The following is a 16,768-nucleotide window of genomic DNA, read 5'->3' on the forward strand; positions in this document are numbered from 1 at the left end:
GTGCGCCAGGCAGCCAATGGGGCTCGGCGGGCGGGACTTGGCGGCTCGCAGGGGGGCGTGGCCGGCGGCGCTGCGAGCGGCTCTCGTTGTGCGCGCTGCGGAGCCGTTACCCCCGCCGCTGCACGGCCCTGCCGAGCCCCGCAGGTGAGGCCGGAGCTCGGCCGAGGGGCAGCGGCCGCGGGGCTGCCCGTGGGGGGGGGTTCGGGGGAGAAAGCGGAGCGGGCCGGGCCCGGTCGGGAGAGAGCGCGGGGCGGCGGGGAGGAGAAGGCCGCGGCGGCGAGGCCTGGGCCTGCAGGGGGAGAGCTGAGGCCTGCGGGAGGCAGGGAGGGGCCCGGCCGCGGGGGGGCGCGGGGCTGCGGCCGGCGGGGGAGGAGCGGGAGGGCCGCGGGGCCGCCGCGGGGGGAGCCGGCCCCGGGCTGAGCCGAGCCCCCCCCACACCCCCTCAGGGGGTTCCGTTTCCCACCTCGGCCGTGAGCGGCGCGGCCCCGCCGAGCGGGGGGAGGGGAAGGGGGGGGGGGGGGTTCCCGGGGGGGGGCCTCGGCGCCGTGCCGCTGGGGGAGGCCGCGGGGAGCTCGGGGCCGGAAGAAGTCGGGGCCGGAGCGGCGGCCCCGCTATTGTTAGCGCCCGGGGAGGCTGCCCCGCGCTGCGGCGCTGGGAAGAGGCAGGAGCGCGGCGGGGGAGGAACGGGCGGAGGGGAGGTCCCGGGGAAAGGGGGAAGGGGCGGCCCCGGGGGAGCGGTCCGTGGGGCAGCGGGTGCTGGGGGACGCGGTGCGCAGCGCTGGGGAGCGGGGGGGGCACTGCCAGGAGCCAGGCAGGGGCCTTGGGCCGAGGCGTGCTGAGGAAGGGAGCGGAGCTGGGGGCACAGAGTGCGGCTGCTCGGCTCCTGTAGCCCGCGCGATGGGGCAGCTGTGGAACAACAAAGGTGGGAAGAAGTGGGGAAGGTGGAGACTCGTCGCGATTACGAATTCTGGTTGGTTTTCTTGGCGTAACTGGTTACTTCTCAGGGTTTCTGCGTTTCTGTTCCTTTTTCCTGGTATGCCATGAAAGTGGATGTTGACTGCTCGTATCGCTCTGCTCTTACCTTTTCGAGTTCAAGGACTGTTCCCATGTACTCATGTTTTTAAGCACTTGTTTTTCCAGGTCTTTGTGAACAGTTCAGAGGCTTATGTCTCTCTCTGTAAAACTGGGGCCCTGCATCTGTTCCAAAGGCTTTATCAAGCTCTTGAGATCGATGTGCTTCCTTAGATTCCCAGTATCTCCAGGGGTACATCTGTTTTGCGTGATAAAGTCTAGGTTCCTGAGCTTGAGTCTGCAGCGTGATCCATTGCTCTGTGACCGGCCTAGTTTCTGTTCTGAAGCAGTATAACTGTATTTATTTGTACGATGATGTGGATGAGTCTGTGGTTTAATGATTCGTCGTGTTCGATGCTCCTGACTTACAGAACTCTGACCTGCCCCAGCAGCAGGCTCAGCACTTGGTTTGGTTGGAATGAGAGCAGGAAGTCTTAAGCTGATACTGGTATTAAATATGTTGCGTAGTGAGTTTACGGCCTTAACTTATTCAGCCCTGGTGTGAGTGGTTCTGCAGCACCAGATAAAGGTGGTTATATGTGGCTTTCCTATGGGAGCTGTCCTAGGCAGTGCCAGGTTTGTGGGAGCAGCGCTAGTTCTGAGCAGGCTAAAGGGAAGTGCAAATGTTCTGTGAGGCATCTTTCTGAGCTTTAATCACTTCTGTTGACTGCAGCCAGTGTTCAGTGCTGACATTAGCTTACCGTGAAACGGGATCTGAGCCATTAATTCAAGTACTTTTTCTCTTTGCTGGTTTGTGCGTGTTCTGACAATTTTTCCCGCTGGAAAAACTCCTTGTCTTGACCCATCGGGGCATATCATTATGTTTTCCGAATCCATTTTTTTTTTTTTTAAGCTGTTACGCCTGCCTGTTTTCTTTCCTGAAACACTGGTCTCTGCCACACTTCTTATTTGTTACGAGCACTCTGTGAACAGTAAAATGTTAAATTGTAAAACAAAAATAACAAAAACAAAACAAAACAAAAAAACCAAAAACAAAACAAAAAGCTAACAGTAAAACATTATTAGATGTTGCACAGAGCATGTGTCTTATGGATCAGCCACCTGTAAGGATGGCAGATTCAGTTGCAGAAAACTCAAGCCTGCTGTATTTGCAGACTTAAGAAAGAGATGCTCAGGGGAGCTGCTCTTTTTGTGCTTCCAAGTACTTTCTCTAAAGCACGGAAGGCAGCTGTGGGAGATTCCCATCGATGTAAACGTTTAGGAAGAGTGATGTAGTCCCAGCATAGGAGAGGTGTTAATTCTGCCTTCTGCTTAGGATGGGTAAGGGCACTTCTACTTTTTCATGTGCGTCTCTGTGATCTAGGCACCTGCAAGCTTCATACTGCTGGCCTAAATGATCCATGTGATTATACAACATTGTTTTATGTAGGTGATGTGTGCAAAAATAGACTGTAAGCTTCTTTTGGTTGGTTTTTTGGGGCGTAGGGTGGAAATAAACTATGCTTAGAAGGCAGACATTCTTTGTGTATGTGATTTTTGCTTTTTTGTTTGTTTTTCAGTGTTAGTAGCAGTGGCATAGTAAGTATAAATTACAATGTTCCTCTCGCCCACTGCTTCCATTGCTGCCTTGTAGGAGTGCAGCAGCGAGTTCTGGTGTCTCATCAAGCCTTCAGAGATGGATTTCCAGCTGCTTGTGTTGTGCTGGTGAGCCAGCAGGATGCCATCTCCTCCTCTTGGTACTTCATTTGCCATCCTATCCCATCAAAGTGAAAGTACCAGCTGCTAATCCAAGGATGGATCAGTGTAGGAGACAGCTGTTCTCAAAATGTGTCTGGAATCTGTAGTTTTTATGTCCTCCCCTCACCTACTGCAAATGTCCTGTGCATAGGGAAGGAGTTGTTTACGAATGTTTTCTCTACAGCACAGTTCTTGTCTCTAGATGATTTTGGACAGTCAAACAACTTGGCAGCATCTGTAACAAGGAAGATGGCAGCATATTTTTATTTTTTCCTATGTTTGTAGTAAACAGGTAAGATCATCTCAGCTAGAAAAAATTGTCCAGTTGAGTCTCAGTTCCCTGCTGAGGAACTCCGTTATGTTGACTGTCAGCATCTCTGTCCCAGTGACAACATCCGTGGAAGGTGTTGACGTGAAGCCCTGAGCAGAGCTCTGAGCCTGCTCTCTCTGGCAAGGCTTACTGTTAACCTTGAAAGACGGGAAACTCTCAGATTGAGCTGCAGTTGTTTCATATCTGAGCTGCAAAATTTCCAACTGGCCCTTGTTTGTACATATCAAGCAGAGATGATGTCGGGAGGCCCCAGTCCTCCCTTTCATGTTAAAGCAGCAGAGAGTGGTAATTATGGCCAGTCCTTATGTGATTTCTGACAGCATCCTAACTATGATTAATTTTACTCCTGTGAATTGAGTTAGTTCATCAGATTGGTGGCAAAATGAGGTCACTCCTCAGAAGAATGTAGCTTATTTTTTGTCCTCAAATGCGTACGTCTCTGGATGTCACTCAAAACACTGCCAAAAACATTTAACAGTCAGTGTATGGACACGAATAAAAAAACTTACAAGCTTTTTTTAGGCAAATCTGATTGTCAAAGAATATGCAAAACTATTTTTTTAATATTTAAATTATGATAGTTGGGATTTGTTACCTGGTAATACACTTGTAATAAGACAAGTGTATGTCCAAACTTGCAAAAAAGAGCTTAAAATATGTTGTATTAGAAACCATTGATAGAGCAAATGGAAATGTAGACTGTTGAAATGCAGTAATAGATTTTGGTAATAGCCACTTCAGCTTGTGTAGAGAGAATATTTTGTCAGAACTGAGAAAAATGTTGGAATTTTAAAAACAGTCAAGCTAAGAGGGGGAAGGAAGTGTCTTCATTCCAAGATCGAGAAGGGGGTGAGAAATCAGTAAAAGAGATCTATTAACAGTGAGAAATCTGCAGGACTGGCAAGCAGACGCAGTTCAATTGCCAGATTAACAAAAAGAGCTTACATGTTAGTGTGAAAGGAACAAAAGGAAGATACCCCGACAAGTTCAATTTATGCGGCTTAACACTCGGAGTTTTGGTGTAAAAGAACCTTCCTGGATAGATTAAAAGGCAAACTTTCTTTAAAAAAAAAAAAAAAGTGAGCTGCACTAGCATGTCTCAGTAGGCTGTGTGGGTTTTCTTCTGGGGAGAAGAGAAATGAAGTACAAATGCCGAGTAATTCAAACTGAAAACAAAATTTAAATTTGTCCTGTTTCCCAGTTTGAAGTATTAGCCATGGGGGAGAGGAATTCAGAGACAGCTACGCAGGGGAGAGCAGTATGGACAAGAAAGAGAAATAGGGTAACAGTACGGTTTGTGGGAAGGACGGACACCTCGCTTTCTGCTTTTGAGTTCTCATGTGCTCTCAGACGCTGTGCCTTGAGGTTCAGGGAAATGGCAGTTCCAAGGCAGTGCGGGACTCGTGCTCAGGAAATGCGGTAGCTGCCAATCGGCCGGAGCACTGCAGGCAAGATGTGACGTCCACGTTCCTCCTTCCTGGCCGTGGACTTGTTTGGGTAACGGCATCGGGCGTCTCTCAAATGTGGGTGCGCTACTCCGTATCTAAATGAATTTATTTGTAAGAAAATTCATCACCTGTCTTTGCAAGTATATTGAAATAATCTGATAAAAGACTTAAGAGAGATTTTGGAGCGTGACCTGTATTGTACATGCACGTACGGGGGTAATCTTTTGTGTTTAGTTACCAGGTTAAATTGAAGCCTTTTCCCCACGTTTTCTTCTTGAAGAGAGAAGCTTGGGCCTTGGCTTTTGGTGTTGAGTCAAGGCTGAAGCCCTCAGCTGTTTGGAGTAATAGCGTGTGAACACCAGGCAGGTGGAACGGCGCTGGCCTGGCGCTGCGCTGCCACTGACGCGCTCAGGTGTCCTGTGGGGTGCAGTGTGGAGAGCTGTTGGGGATAGGAGAGGAATTTGTGTAATGAGTAGAAAAGGGTTTCTTGGAGATTGCGGGTAAAGGATCTGTGGTATTCATAAAACCAAAGGATCTAGATCAAGAAATGGGGAGAGGTATTCTGTCTGTGGAGCACTGAAAACTTTTTTTTTCTTCTGGAGGCGTGTAGGCCTGGAGGAGTTTTTCTATTGGATTTGTTTGGCACTTTCATTGACATAGTAGTGTCCTTTTTGTTATATTTTGGGTGCGATCTCCAAGGAAGACAGTTCAGTGGCTTCAAAATTGAGTGGTAGAGCAGCGTCTAGCCAGATAGCTGAGTTTGTTATCTGCATCTGAGTCACCCATGGCTTACGGGGGGAGGCAAGGCAACAAATACCATCCATGAGCTGAAGAAACATGGGGAAATCTCTTTGTATAGCCCTAATGTTCTCCTTGAAGCACCCGTTCAAGATCCTTGAAGTCAATCAGTATATTTAAGAATAAACCCTTGAGACTGAAGTCTGAGCTCTCAAGACAGCCGACCATCAGACCTCTGCCAGCACCGTTCATCTCGGTGCAGGCACCAGTGTTAACCCCAACAAGAGGCCTGACTTCCCTGCTGCACTGTACCCGCTGGGCTGAGGTGTTGGGTCAGGGACCTGTGTCAGCACCCTCGGATCTGAGTGTCTTTCAGGTGTGTTTTGGGAACTGCTGTGCCTAATGGGGTCCATTCCCAGCTACCTAGGGAAGGTGCCACGAACCCTGTGCCCCGGTACTGTACCGCGTCTGCCTGGCTCCCTTTGGCCAGGTGTCAGATGCTGGTGTAGCCTTCGTGCTTCTGATACCAGAGCCAAGTATGTTCAAAGAGCTCTGACCTTGGGTTCAGCACCGCTGGTGTTAGCTCTCACCTGTGCACCTGCAGTGCTGCACAGCCTTCGCTTTCTGGAGAGCTACGTTGTGGGAGTGAGAATTGCTCGGTTGCTGGAGTGATAAGGCTGCCTGGATTTAATGAAAGTGCCAGCTGCTGGTGTGAAGGAGCACAGAACTCGTTGCTCAGGGGAGAATTTTAGGTCTTCCTATGTTCTGCAGTACCTAATAACATTCACGTTATCATCTGTAATCTGTTGAGGTGTCTGCATTCAGGTTTGTGAGCCCGGTGGTCGTTAAATGCCTTTGCAGACCCATAGACAAAGGGAAGGTACAGTGAGCCTCTCAACTGTGCATCTTCAGGATCAGGCATCTTGAGAATATTCCTACGTAGGCCTTCCTTGTAGGACTGCCTTCTTAGCAAGCATCTTGCAGTGAAAGACTTAATAGCTCTGAATCACAGGATTTTCGGTGCAGACACCGAGTTCCATTTGGAAAAAGCTGCTCTTGGTCTGTTGCCAGAGCTATTTGTGTCACTTTTCTTTTAAACCTTCTGGGATCTTCTGCACCTTTGAGAAGGTGATCGTCAGGGTCATTGCAATGTTTCCAGGAAAAAAAAAAAGAATATTATGCTGGAGAGCTTTTCAGTCTGGTCATGAGAAGGCAGACCTGGCTGTGGATGAATGAGCAGTCTTTGAAGCAGATAATAAAGTGCTGGGCTATGTGAGTTTGAGCACATCCAAAATTAAAGGAAGATTAAGGCATGGTGCATATGGCTCCTGTTGCAACCTTGACCTCCTAAATTTGAGGGAAAACAAGCATTTATAAGGCTGTTATTTTACACAGATTTTAATTTTAGGAACTGCATTACGGTGGAACTTAGTCTTACAGTTTCCTCTTGGGGTGGGGGGGGACATGGTGTTTTTTGGGAAGGCTGCTGGGTGCCTTGGCAGTCTCATCACAGGTAGCCTTCCCAGGGGGAACTGGTAAGCCTGAAGATCCTGAGGTAAGCCTTCTTTCCTCCCTCGTCCCACAGCTGAGCGTGTAAGCGCGTTCACGCTTCTGGCTTGTGTCAACAAGGACTGACAACCATCAGGTAATGGTTACGGGCTGAGGTTGGGCTCTGGGCCTGGTTCTAATCTTACATCTCTGTTGACATTACTTGATTGCTCTTGCTTTGAATAAGAAACATTGGGAGGTTGCCTGTGTTTCTTCTCTCAATGTGAGAAGAAACAAAGAAAAATTTCTTCTTCAGTGGGAGCGGAATTAAAAACTTGGTTTCTGACATAGCATTTCTCATTTCCTCCATACTGACCATTTTATATGGCTTTTTGGGAATTCTTTTCATTATGCAAAGGTAAATAATTCTTCAGGGGCTGTTTGTATTCACACTGACACGAGATCTGTTCACCGCCAGCGCAGGGAGCAATTTCCAGCTGGCTTCCAGGATGGCCAGGAGGTGTTTGGTGAGAGGTTAGGAAGGAAGGAGCATCTCATCAGCCCTCTGCTCCTTCTCCTCTCTACTATGCCGTTATCACTTCTGCATGTTTTGTTCCTGGTATCCCACGAAAACATTTGCCAGGCCTTTATGCAAGGGCTTCCCGGAAGTTTTTTTTTCTGATGTCTGAGGAGCAGCAGATGGAAGGCTTCCTTCCCAGGCCTTACTGCTTCTGAATCGACAATGCTCTGGGTACGCCGTGTTTATCACAGGGCACAGAGCTGCTAAGGATTGCAGGCAGGGAGGTTAGAGGCAGTGGTAAAATGATTTAAAGTTGATAGCCAGTTGCCAAACTCCTGTGAGTTTTGCTTAGTGCCAGAGCATGGTAGCTTGCCTCCGTGGTGTGCTGGGGAGTTCCCTCTGCTCGGTGCCTCCTGCTGTAGGCAGGGTGTACCTGGGAGGATAAGGAAGGTAGATTTAAGTGTCTGCTTTTGGAAATCATTGAAATACACAGCAACTTCGTAAACTTGTCGGGAGGAGAATCTTGGCAGCAGGAAGGATTTGTTGTATCTCGGGCAAATTTGGTGGGGTGTGAAGGAAACCTGAACCTTCATACTCAAAGCTAGAAAAATCTCATCTCTGCTTCTTTATTTATTAAATACTCTTACCTGTAGTGTTTCGCTTTCATATTCAACCTGTTGGTGTGTTGTGTGCCTAGGGCTTGAATTTTGGGCAGGACGAAGGCAAACAAAGTTGCCTCCCATTACAAGAATTTTGAAAAACACTGAAGTCATGTGGTTTTATAGCTCCTGTGGTGGGTGAAGAAGGTTCATGTGTTGGAGTGTCATTTAGCAGAATAGGAAACTGGTTTTGGGGCTTGTGCTCAGGCAGTTCTGGCAGAGCAGGAAGGGAACCTGTATGTAATGATATAATTTCACAGCACAGCTGAGACAACCTGACGGCTAGAAATCATCGGAAGGGGGGAGGCTCTTCCCCTGCCTTTAGCTTTACAGCTCTCCTCCTGCTCTCCTATCCTCTGGCATTAGCTCTGCTGCTTATCTTGTGAGGAAAGCAGATTAAAATTGCTGACGCAGCAGAAATGCTTCCCTCCTGGTGCAGTTTTGCACAGTTTTAGCGATAGGGCTGGGTTGTGCTGTGGGCAGAGGGGCTGCCCTTGCTCACACAGCCCTGGGGGCAGAAGGCTGATCAGCGGGGTGGGCGGCGAGTTTCCGAGCTGCCGGCTGTCAGGTTGCTTCAAACTGTACTGCGAAAAATCAGGGACTCAATTTCAGTGTATACTGTGCTAAATCTCAAATTAACATAACTTTAATAGCGGTTTATTCTAAAAATGGTGCACTCTGTTTTTTCCCATTAAATAGCCTGACTTTTATAAGAAGATAGCATGAAATAAATGCCAGACAGGACTTAACAGCTATTGGAGAAGGGACTGGAAATCCCTACCTAAAGGCAGTATTCCTGATGTGAATTTGGGATTTTTTGCCTCTTTCTGATTCTCCATGATTCTACATGGAGCTGACAGCAGCAGTTCGGGTGCTGGACGTGGTTGAACTTCAGCAGGCCACGATCCGTGAAACAAAGCAGTGCACTGTGTCTGCTCGGGCCCTTAGTGAGCAGGGGCTGGAGCTTCACCGCAATCTGCGAGCCACTAATAAATCCATGGCTGTGTGGCAGCGTTAAGTCACCTTACCTGAGAAGCGTGTGCGTTCATCTGAGCGCTTCTAGCCCAGCTTAATACCTAACTAAGTTGGCAGACACGGCTGGCACTGACACGTGGTGCTGCGAGGCTTGCTGACTCACTGCACCAGGACGGGCCAGGAGCTTTTGCATCCGCTGAGCCGGTGCTTCATGGCGTAAAATGTCCCTTTCAGGTGGGGTTGGCTGTTCCTTGGGTAATGTGAGCGCTACGGAGGGGATGCTTGCCTCAGACGACCTTGTCAGCTGGGTTCTCAAGGAAGCAGTTGCTTTTGTACAGCATCTTGTGTGGTTCTTCTGGCCAACTGAGCACATTGCGGCTCTATTAAGTCAATACAAAGCTCATCTTTGAGCCTGTGGTGATGAATTTCTCTGCAGTAGCGCTGTGAGTTTTGGTGAGCGGCGGATTTTGTGTTGAACTTGGAAGATTTGCGCTAATTCTTCAGGAGGGAGCTACAGTCGTGAGGCTGCTGCCGAGTTCCTGGTGCTGAGATTTGTCATCGGGCTGGCTGCTCACTGTTTCTTTTGGACATTAACGAACTGCTATGCTTAACGCTTGGATCTCTTGGTGTAGCATTCATTTCCTTACATTCTGGAAACACTGTGGTATAAATCTGAATTTACAGAGGTGGAAAACAGAGTATAGCAAGCAGAGGCTATTAGCCAAGCAAGTGCTGCTAATTTGGCGTTGGTATTTTGCTAATGGTGCTCCTGTAGCGAGCACTTGGACTGAATGCCTTTATTGTAAAATCCATATCGCCCTTATTAGCGGAGTCTGGACTGGAAGCATGTTCATACTTCAGCATTATGGCAACTGTGTGGTGTGTGTTGACGTCTGTGTGCTGCTGCTGGGTTTAGGTGTTTGGATTCTGTGGCAGAACGCACAAATGGGGCTGCCCTGAAAGAGGAGCGCTGAGCCGAGCATCAGGAGGCCCTGAATTCACCACGGGTTTCGAGCAGTGCTAGAATTCCACGTGCTTCACAGCTGTCTGTTCTTAAGAGCTGTTAACCAAAACTACGTTGTTTTGGAGCAAGAATTGTGCAGCGCTCTCAGGCAGAGGGGATGGAAAAATGGCTGAGAACCCGAGTCCAGAACCGTCGGGCGACCAAGCTTCCTGGTGCCAGTGCCTTCCAGCACGAACGTGCCTGTCCGGGCTTCCCAAAACTGCCAGGCATCACCTTTTTTCTGCTCCAGGAATAGGGCTTAAGTATCCTGATTTTGAATATTTCAAAGCAGCTGCAAAAGCACTTTTAAATGTCCAGTATTTTGGCAGGCCGTGAAGAACGAGCAGCTGGGCTCTGTTGGGAGTTGGAGCTGTAGATGTTCTGTGGATCCGAAACTTCAGCCTCCAGCCCCTGCTGATGGCTGAGTAAGGCAGGGGCTGTCTTCATGGGATGGAACGTCAGGGTGTTTTTCAAGGCTTTCTTTAAAAAGGTGCAAAAATAGAAACTATGAAATACACAGCATGCACTGGAGTTAATGTTCTGGTACAGATGAGTCTGTTTCATGTGTGCAATTAAGTGCTCACCAAAAGACAGCCATTTAATAATAAGTGTCTTAAAATGCGTGTAAAGGAGAAAACATCTAGAAGACAAACGGCTGCTGGCTGAAATGCTGAACTGCGTCTAGTGGGTCTGGCTGCTGCTCGGCTCCATGTAAGAGTTTTGGGCAGAAAGCTGGAATTAAGGTTGGCGGTTTTAATTCTGTCGAGTCAAGTGCTCTGAAATGGGGAACCTGATTTTGAACTGTTTTGAGTGCTTTGCTGTTTGCAGGAATGTGTACAAAATCTGTCACAGTACTTTCTGTCTACATTAAAAAAAAAAAAAGACTTGAGCTCTTTAATGGTACGTGGCTTTCTAAAATGCCATGCTTGCTAGCTTGAAAGAATGAATTGTTCTGGGGTTTTCAACAGAAAATGTTTTGTTTTACAAGTGGAAAAAATATGTACAATTGAAACAGTTGCTTGTTGTCAGTTTTCTAAAACATTCAAGCTTATTTCAGGTGGAGAAACTTTGGCTTATTCAAACAAAGTTCTGGAACTTATTTGTGATTTTTCTCTTTGCAGATATATTATAAAATGTCTAATGGTTATGAAGATCACATGGCTGAAGATTGCAGGGATGATATTGGTAGAACAAATTTAATTGTGAACTACCTCCCTCAGAACATGACGCAAGATGAGTTGCGGAGTCTATTTAGCAGTATTGGCGAAGTCGAATCTGCAAAACTTATTCGGGACAAAGTTGCAGGTATAATATAAAAATAATGTGTTTTTTTACTTTGTGGTAAAGTGTTTAACCAAATGCCTGAAAGCAGTTTAATGTAGAGTATCTTATTTTTGCAAGTGTGTGTAACTACTGATGTGAAGACATACAACTAGAGTGATGTTATGCATAACACTTACTATCTAGTCTTATTTAGGATACTTCAGGCTAAATCCATAGGTTTTTGTAAAAGGTTAAAGGTTACAATAAAATTCCTACGTTTCAGCATCAGTCTGCATATCTGCAGGCTGAACTTGGTCCCTAACTTACTCGCTTTTCCTACAGTCTGAGCTTTTTTGGCACTAATTTACTTCCTTGCATATCAGAAAAAAATATGCAAGTAAATTGATTCTATTTTGATCAGTAAAAAGATGTGTGGTATGCGTCTGGAATTGTTGTAGGCCTTATCATTCTTCAGGAGTTTAACTCTTAAGTTCTTTAAATAGGATTGTTAGTAGTAGCTTTAGAAAAAAACAAGGAATGAAATATTTAGTTTGTGAAATATGTTTACTTAGAAACAGACAAGTGCTGGCAGAGCAGCTGGTTTCATAAGCTGGATCTGTTTACTTGCAGGAGTTTTTTATCTGCTCTGTCAGGATGTTTTAATCCTTGTCCTGTTCAAATCTGTGTTTACAAATTCTGGTTATTCTCGCTCAGAATTCACGGAATCTTTGATTTAGTGGGAGATAACAATCATTATTGCTGTAAATAAAAGTATTTGTGCTGCTCACTAGTTGTGCATGCTTGTTTGTTCTTGGCACGCAGATGGAATTTTCTGCTGCATATGCTCAATCTTGTATTTCAGATTCTAACAGTACTGATTTAAATCGTTATTTAACTCATGCCAAACAAGCCTGAAACTACTTCACCGTAAAAACTGCAAGAAAGCTGATAAAATGCGTGAAAATTCATTGTGTTATTCTAACTGACATTATTTTATATGTTTCATAGTAGAAATGAGAACTGAATAATGAAAACCTTAGAATGTACTTTCAGCATGGCTTCTCCAGTGTCTGTCTTCTCACCTGAAAGAAATCTCAAGACCTAGCTTCATGTGATAGTGCCCTACCAAAATCTGTACTTATGGACTGCATGAGTAAATTTGTCATGAAATAGTTCCACAAAATAGTGTTTTCTTTGAATACTGAGCTATCCAAGTACTTAGCCTAGATGTTGTCATACAGTTTGCAATGCTTAGATGTAGAGGTTTGCTTTGGAGGCTACTTTTGCAAGGAAATAAGACCATTTGTTTTACTGATAGCAAGTTATTCACTAAATGACATAGGTAATCCACACCACACTGTAGGCTTTTAAATAAGTGCAAAATCTTCTGTATGGGTTGTGAGGATATTTTAAATGGGAAGCAAAGCATGTTAACTGAAGTCTCAGAGTTTATTTAAGACTGTTCCCTGGAGTATCATATACTCTGGTAAAGTCTTATTAACTTTAAATTACCCATAAATTACCATATTCCAAGTTAAAGACCAACATAGGTGCTCCTGTGCTTCAGGTTTTTCTTAACAACCCTTGAAGAATCAGAAGTAAAAGTCTTCTTAGTTTGCATGCAGTCCTTGAGTGCCTGTCATACAAAACCTTCACTCTTTAAAGTGATTGAAAGTGTTTAAGTCTGCATGGCTTATGTTAGTTAGGCCACTTCTTTTGTTGCCTCCCTAATTTTTCATTCACGTGCAACGCTGTTAGCCACAATTCCAAGTCATCTTCATGCTTGTTGATTGTTTTAGAATACCAGTGACTAAGAATCAGCTTCTTCAGGAACCTTCTAAGGATACCACTTCACTTTTTTTTTTCCCCTTCATGTTTGCCTTACAATCTGTATATATCTGTGATGTAAAACTCTACCAATCAGCTCCTGAAAAGAGCAGTCTTGCAGCAAAGTTCTGCTTTCCTCATGCCAACAATTGCATTTGTATGGACCCCACTGAGACTCATGGTAGACAAGCAGGAAATCAGAACCGCAGAAAAATCTGTTTAGCTCCATGGCTCTGTTTTCTCTGAGGGCAGATAAATTGTAATATTGGCACATAAGAGGCAGTGGAGCTGTGTGAGCAAGACAGGAGGGAGGTAACCTCTCTTTTCATGGCAAAGTTTTAAATCGGTTTAGTTGCTTTATTGACTGTATTTGTAGAATTAAAATCAATGTTTGATAACGCTTCTTTTTTCATGCATGAGGTTGTCTTTATAAAATTAAGAGTAACTCTTTGAAATTGCTACAGTTTTTATCCTTTACTTTGCTGTTGATAAACACCAAAGGAATTGAAAGTAGCAGTAAATTTACTAAAATAGTAAATGTAGTAAATTTACTGCAGTAAATTATAGTGTCAATTTACATCCCTTACTATGAATTTCCTGCACTGTGTACACGTGGCTTATAGGAGTTGGCAAAAGTATGACTGTACGCTTGCTTTGTTGTTCACCATAACTTCTTATTTTATTTCTGCAGTGGCAGTAAAGAGATGTTTGTGCACAGTAGATGAATGTTAGACAGGGTGCAAGGCTCCCATTGCAGTTTCAGCTCTTCCTGATCATGCTGGGGAGATAAGGTGCTGGTGTCTACATCCTCCAGTTTGTGTGCTGAGTTCCTCAGCATTTCCAGACATGGCTTTGCTTCAGTTATGAAGAGCCAGTCAGTAATCAGCATCTCTACTCTCAGGTGTAACAAGCAAATCTTGGACTGTAGCTGTGTTGCTCACTGTACTTGTATTTATTGTGATCATCCAGGATTTTCATACAAAGAAGTCTGTAGAACTCATGTTGGATATTGTTCTTTGTCAGGTTTCAAGACTAGCACCAGCTCAGAGCCCTAGGGAAACATTAGAACGTCACTTCTCAACATGGTATTGCACAGTGTCAAGTCTGAGATTTTACTTTTCATCTTTGTTGTGTCTCCTGGCCTTTTTTATTTATTGCTGAGGCTTGTGAGTAGCCATTGGCTCTGTTCAGCTGAAGACCACCCTGTGTGTGGTTCTGGTTCATGAGGCCGCGAGCAAGGAAAAGTGCTGGGGTTTGTCTGATCTTTCTGCACTGACGAGGCTGTAGCCCTCTAGCACTGACTTCAGACATCCTGGTCCCAAACTTGTGCTTGTACTGATCTCCTGCCCAGCAATGTGCAGATCCCTGTGGGATCTGTTTAGTGCTTGTGGCACTCGTGACCCTCCTTCGAGTATCTGGTGACAATTTTGCTGTGTGCACCTCTGTCAGAGCTCTGTCTGATGGCAATGGATCTGGTTAGGAGAGGGAGGCATCCAGGTTCTTGAGGCTTTTTATTTCATCCCTCACATCTCTTAAACTGCTTGAGGAGGAAATAAGATTCCTACTGGAGGAAATACACGACGTGATCCTTAAGAGTGTGCCAGAAACTCCATACCAATCAGCTACCAAAATGCAGCCACCTCTGTGCAGACACTGGAAGGAAACAGTGGGCTTCCTCGTGGCAATCCGTTTGCTTCTACAAGTCTGAGGTCTGATGGAGCTCACTGATGTTGACCTCGATCAGCAGCAATAAAGGATGAAGGCAGCACTCCATCACTGCTGAAAAATGTGGAGTAGATGGGATGTTTTGTGATGACTTGTCATGATTGTGTACAGCAATCTGGAGTCCCTCTCAAAGAAGTCATCATAGCTCACTTGTACTGCAGGTGTACGTGACCTGTTGCTTATAGGATCAAAACAATCACTTGATAGCTGGAATTATAGGAACTGATGTGCATGCATCTTTTCACTGCCTTTTCCCTTTCATAAGATCTTATCTGGAAGACCCTTTCATAGAAAATACGCAACCTAAACCAGAAATAAATGGTGCCCCTAAGCTTTTAAAGCATAAAGGGGAGGAGGGCTTAATTCAACAGCCTTCAGATGCTGAAAGGCGGTAAGTAGCTCCAGCTCACGTGGTGGGGAGATTGCTCATTTTGCTAGTGCAGCGGCTTCCAGTCTACTAACAGAACTCTTAATTATTCTTGTCTTGTGGAAAGTGTTCAAGTATTCTCTTTGGCTGAAATTGTTCTCTTTTGCATGGAAAACAACTCTGGTATTGTGTAGTTTTTGCTGTTAACTGTGGAATTGAAATGCATCGTTATCCTGGATTTCTTTTTTTCTAGCTTTTTAATCACATTTACTGGTATGCAATTTCTTTAAGTGCACATTCCAGAACACCTAGCAACAGCGGTTAACTTAATGAGAAGTGCAAACAGTTTGCAGATAAATAGGCCAAATACTTAAGAAGTTAACACCCTTCTAGTTCTGCCAGCTTCACTTGGTTTCCTTTATCATCAGGTTGGCCATGTAAACTACCTTGGAGGTAATAACTGAGTTCTAGCAAGGGTATGGGGATATCCCGAATACAAACATTGCCTGACTTCAAGTGTGTTCAGAGCACAGCAGAAGCAGCAGCGGGTGCAGCAGTTTCTGGGCTCTGCTTCTGAATGTTCGGGGAACTTTGTGGGTTGTCAGAGGACTGGTGGGAACCCTTTGAGGAACTTGAATGTGTGAAGCTGCCAGGGAAGGAGAGCTGGAGGAGACCTTGGCTTCCAGCAGCTCTGAGCTCTGTCAGCTGTCCCTGATCAGAGGTGTAGGGTTGGAGCTTTTGTTCCAGCTGACCCCTGGTTGGGTCCAGCCCGGAGCACAGCTCCCAGAGCACTGCAGACAGACAAAGCAGCACGGATTGGGGTAGGGACTGTATTGGGACCAACCTGTGTGCTCGGCAGCAGGGTGATGTGCTGTGTGGTCTCCAGCAGTCGCTGGAGCAGCCATCCCTGCAGGTTACAGAGGCCTGGACTGGAGAAGAGCTACAGTGAGGGTACAGCTCAGCAGGTTTTGGGCTGCAGGGGATGCCTGGCACCTCTTACATAGGCTGGCTGGGAGAGATGGTCTTAGAGCTGCTGGAGGACTGGTGTCACCGTGTAAAGGAGCTGTGGGTGGATTGAAATCCAGTCTCTGAGGTCGGTGATCTTCAGCACAAGTCCAGCTGAAGGCCAGTCACTAGCGAAGTACCGAGATGTTCGGTGATGGGGGCAGTCCTGTTAAAAATTTGATAGAGCCCACCCACAGCGTGTCTGCAGGTGGTACAATGCAGGGAGGAGCAGCTGATACTGCACGTGGTTGTGCTGCCATTCAGAGGGACCTTGGTGATGTTTTCTGTAAGCATTATGGCTGAACTGGCATAATGGAGGGTGACTTCTGCTGCCTTAGCGTTATTGGTATCCTTGCTCTCTGGAGAAATTGAGGGGTGTAAATACATTCATGCTCAGTATCCCTCCTCACCTTATGTAGGGTCACCAAGGCCAACACAAGTCAGTTGTGCTCCCCGTTGTATGAAATATTCCGCTTCACAAGAGCAGACATCTTCAATTCGTTTGCTTTTCTTCTTTTCCCCCACCAAACCACAAAAAATAAGCCACATTGCAAAATCTTTAATTGTACTCTAATGTTTCTTAATATGTTTTTATGTGGAGTTACTGTTCTGCATCACATTACAGCACTTGAATTCTCTGCCAGTGGAGA

General features: G+C 46.0%; 1 protein-coding gene across 2 annotated transcripts in view; it reads left to right on the forward strand.

Annotated features, from left to right (window-relative positions):
* The first annotated feature begins 14 nt into the window (after nt 1-14).
* The window catches only part of ELAVL1 (ELAV like RNA binding protein 1), a 40,316-nt gene continuing 23,562 nt past the window's right edge, over nt 15-16,768 (forward strand). For both annotated transcript variants that reach the window (XM_068661769.1, XM_068661770.1), the window contains exons 1-2: nt 15-144; nt 11,053-11,236. In XM_068661769.1, the coding sequence (XP_068517870.1) occupies nt 11,065-11,236 (172 nt within the window). In that variant the 5' untranslated portion in view covers nt 15-144; nt 11,053-11,064. The remainder of the gene's footprint in view (nt 145-11,052; nt 11,237-16,768) is intronic.

This window comes from Anas acuta, chromosome 26 (assembly GCF_963932015.1).
Source record: "Anas acuta chromosome 26, bAnaAcu1.1, whole genome shotgun sequence".
Classification (NCBI taxonomy): domain Eukaryota; kingdom Metazoa; phylum Chordata; class Aves; order Anseriformes; family Anatidae; genus Anas; species Anas acuta.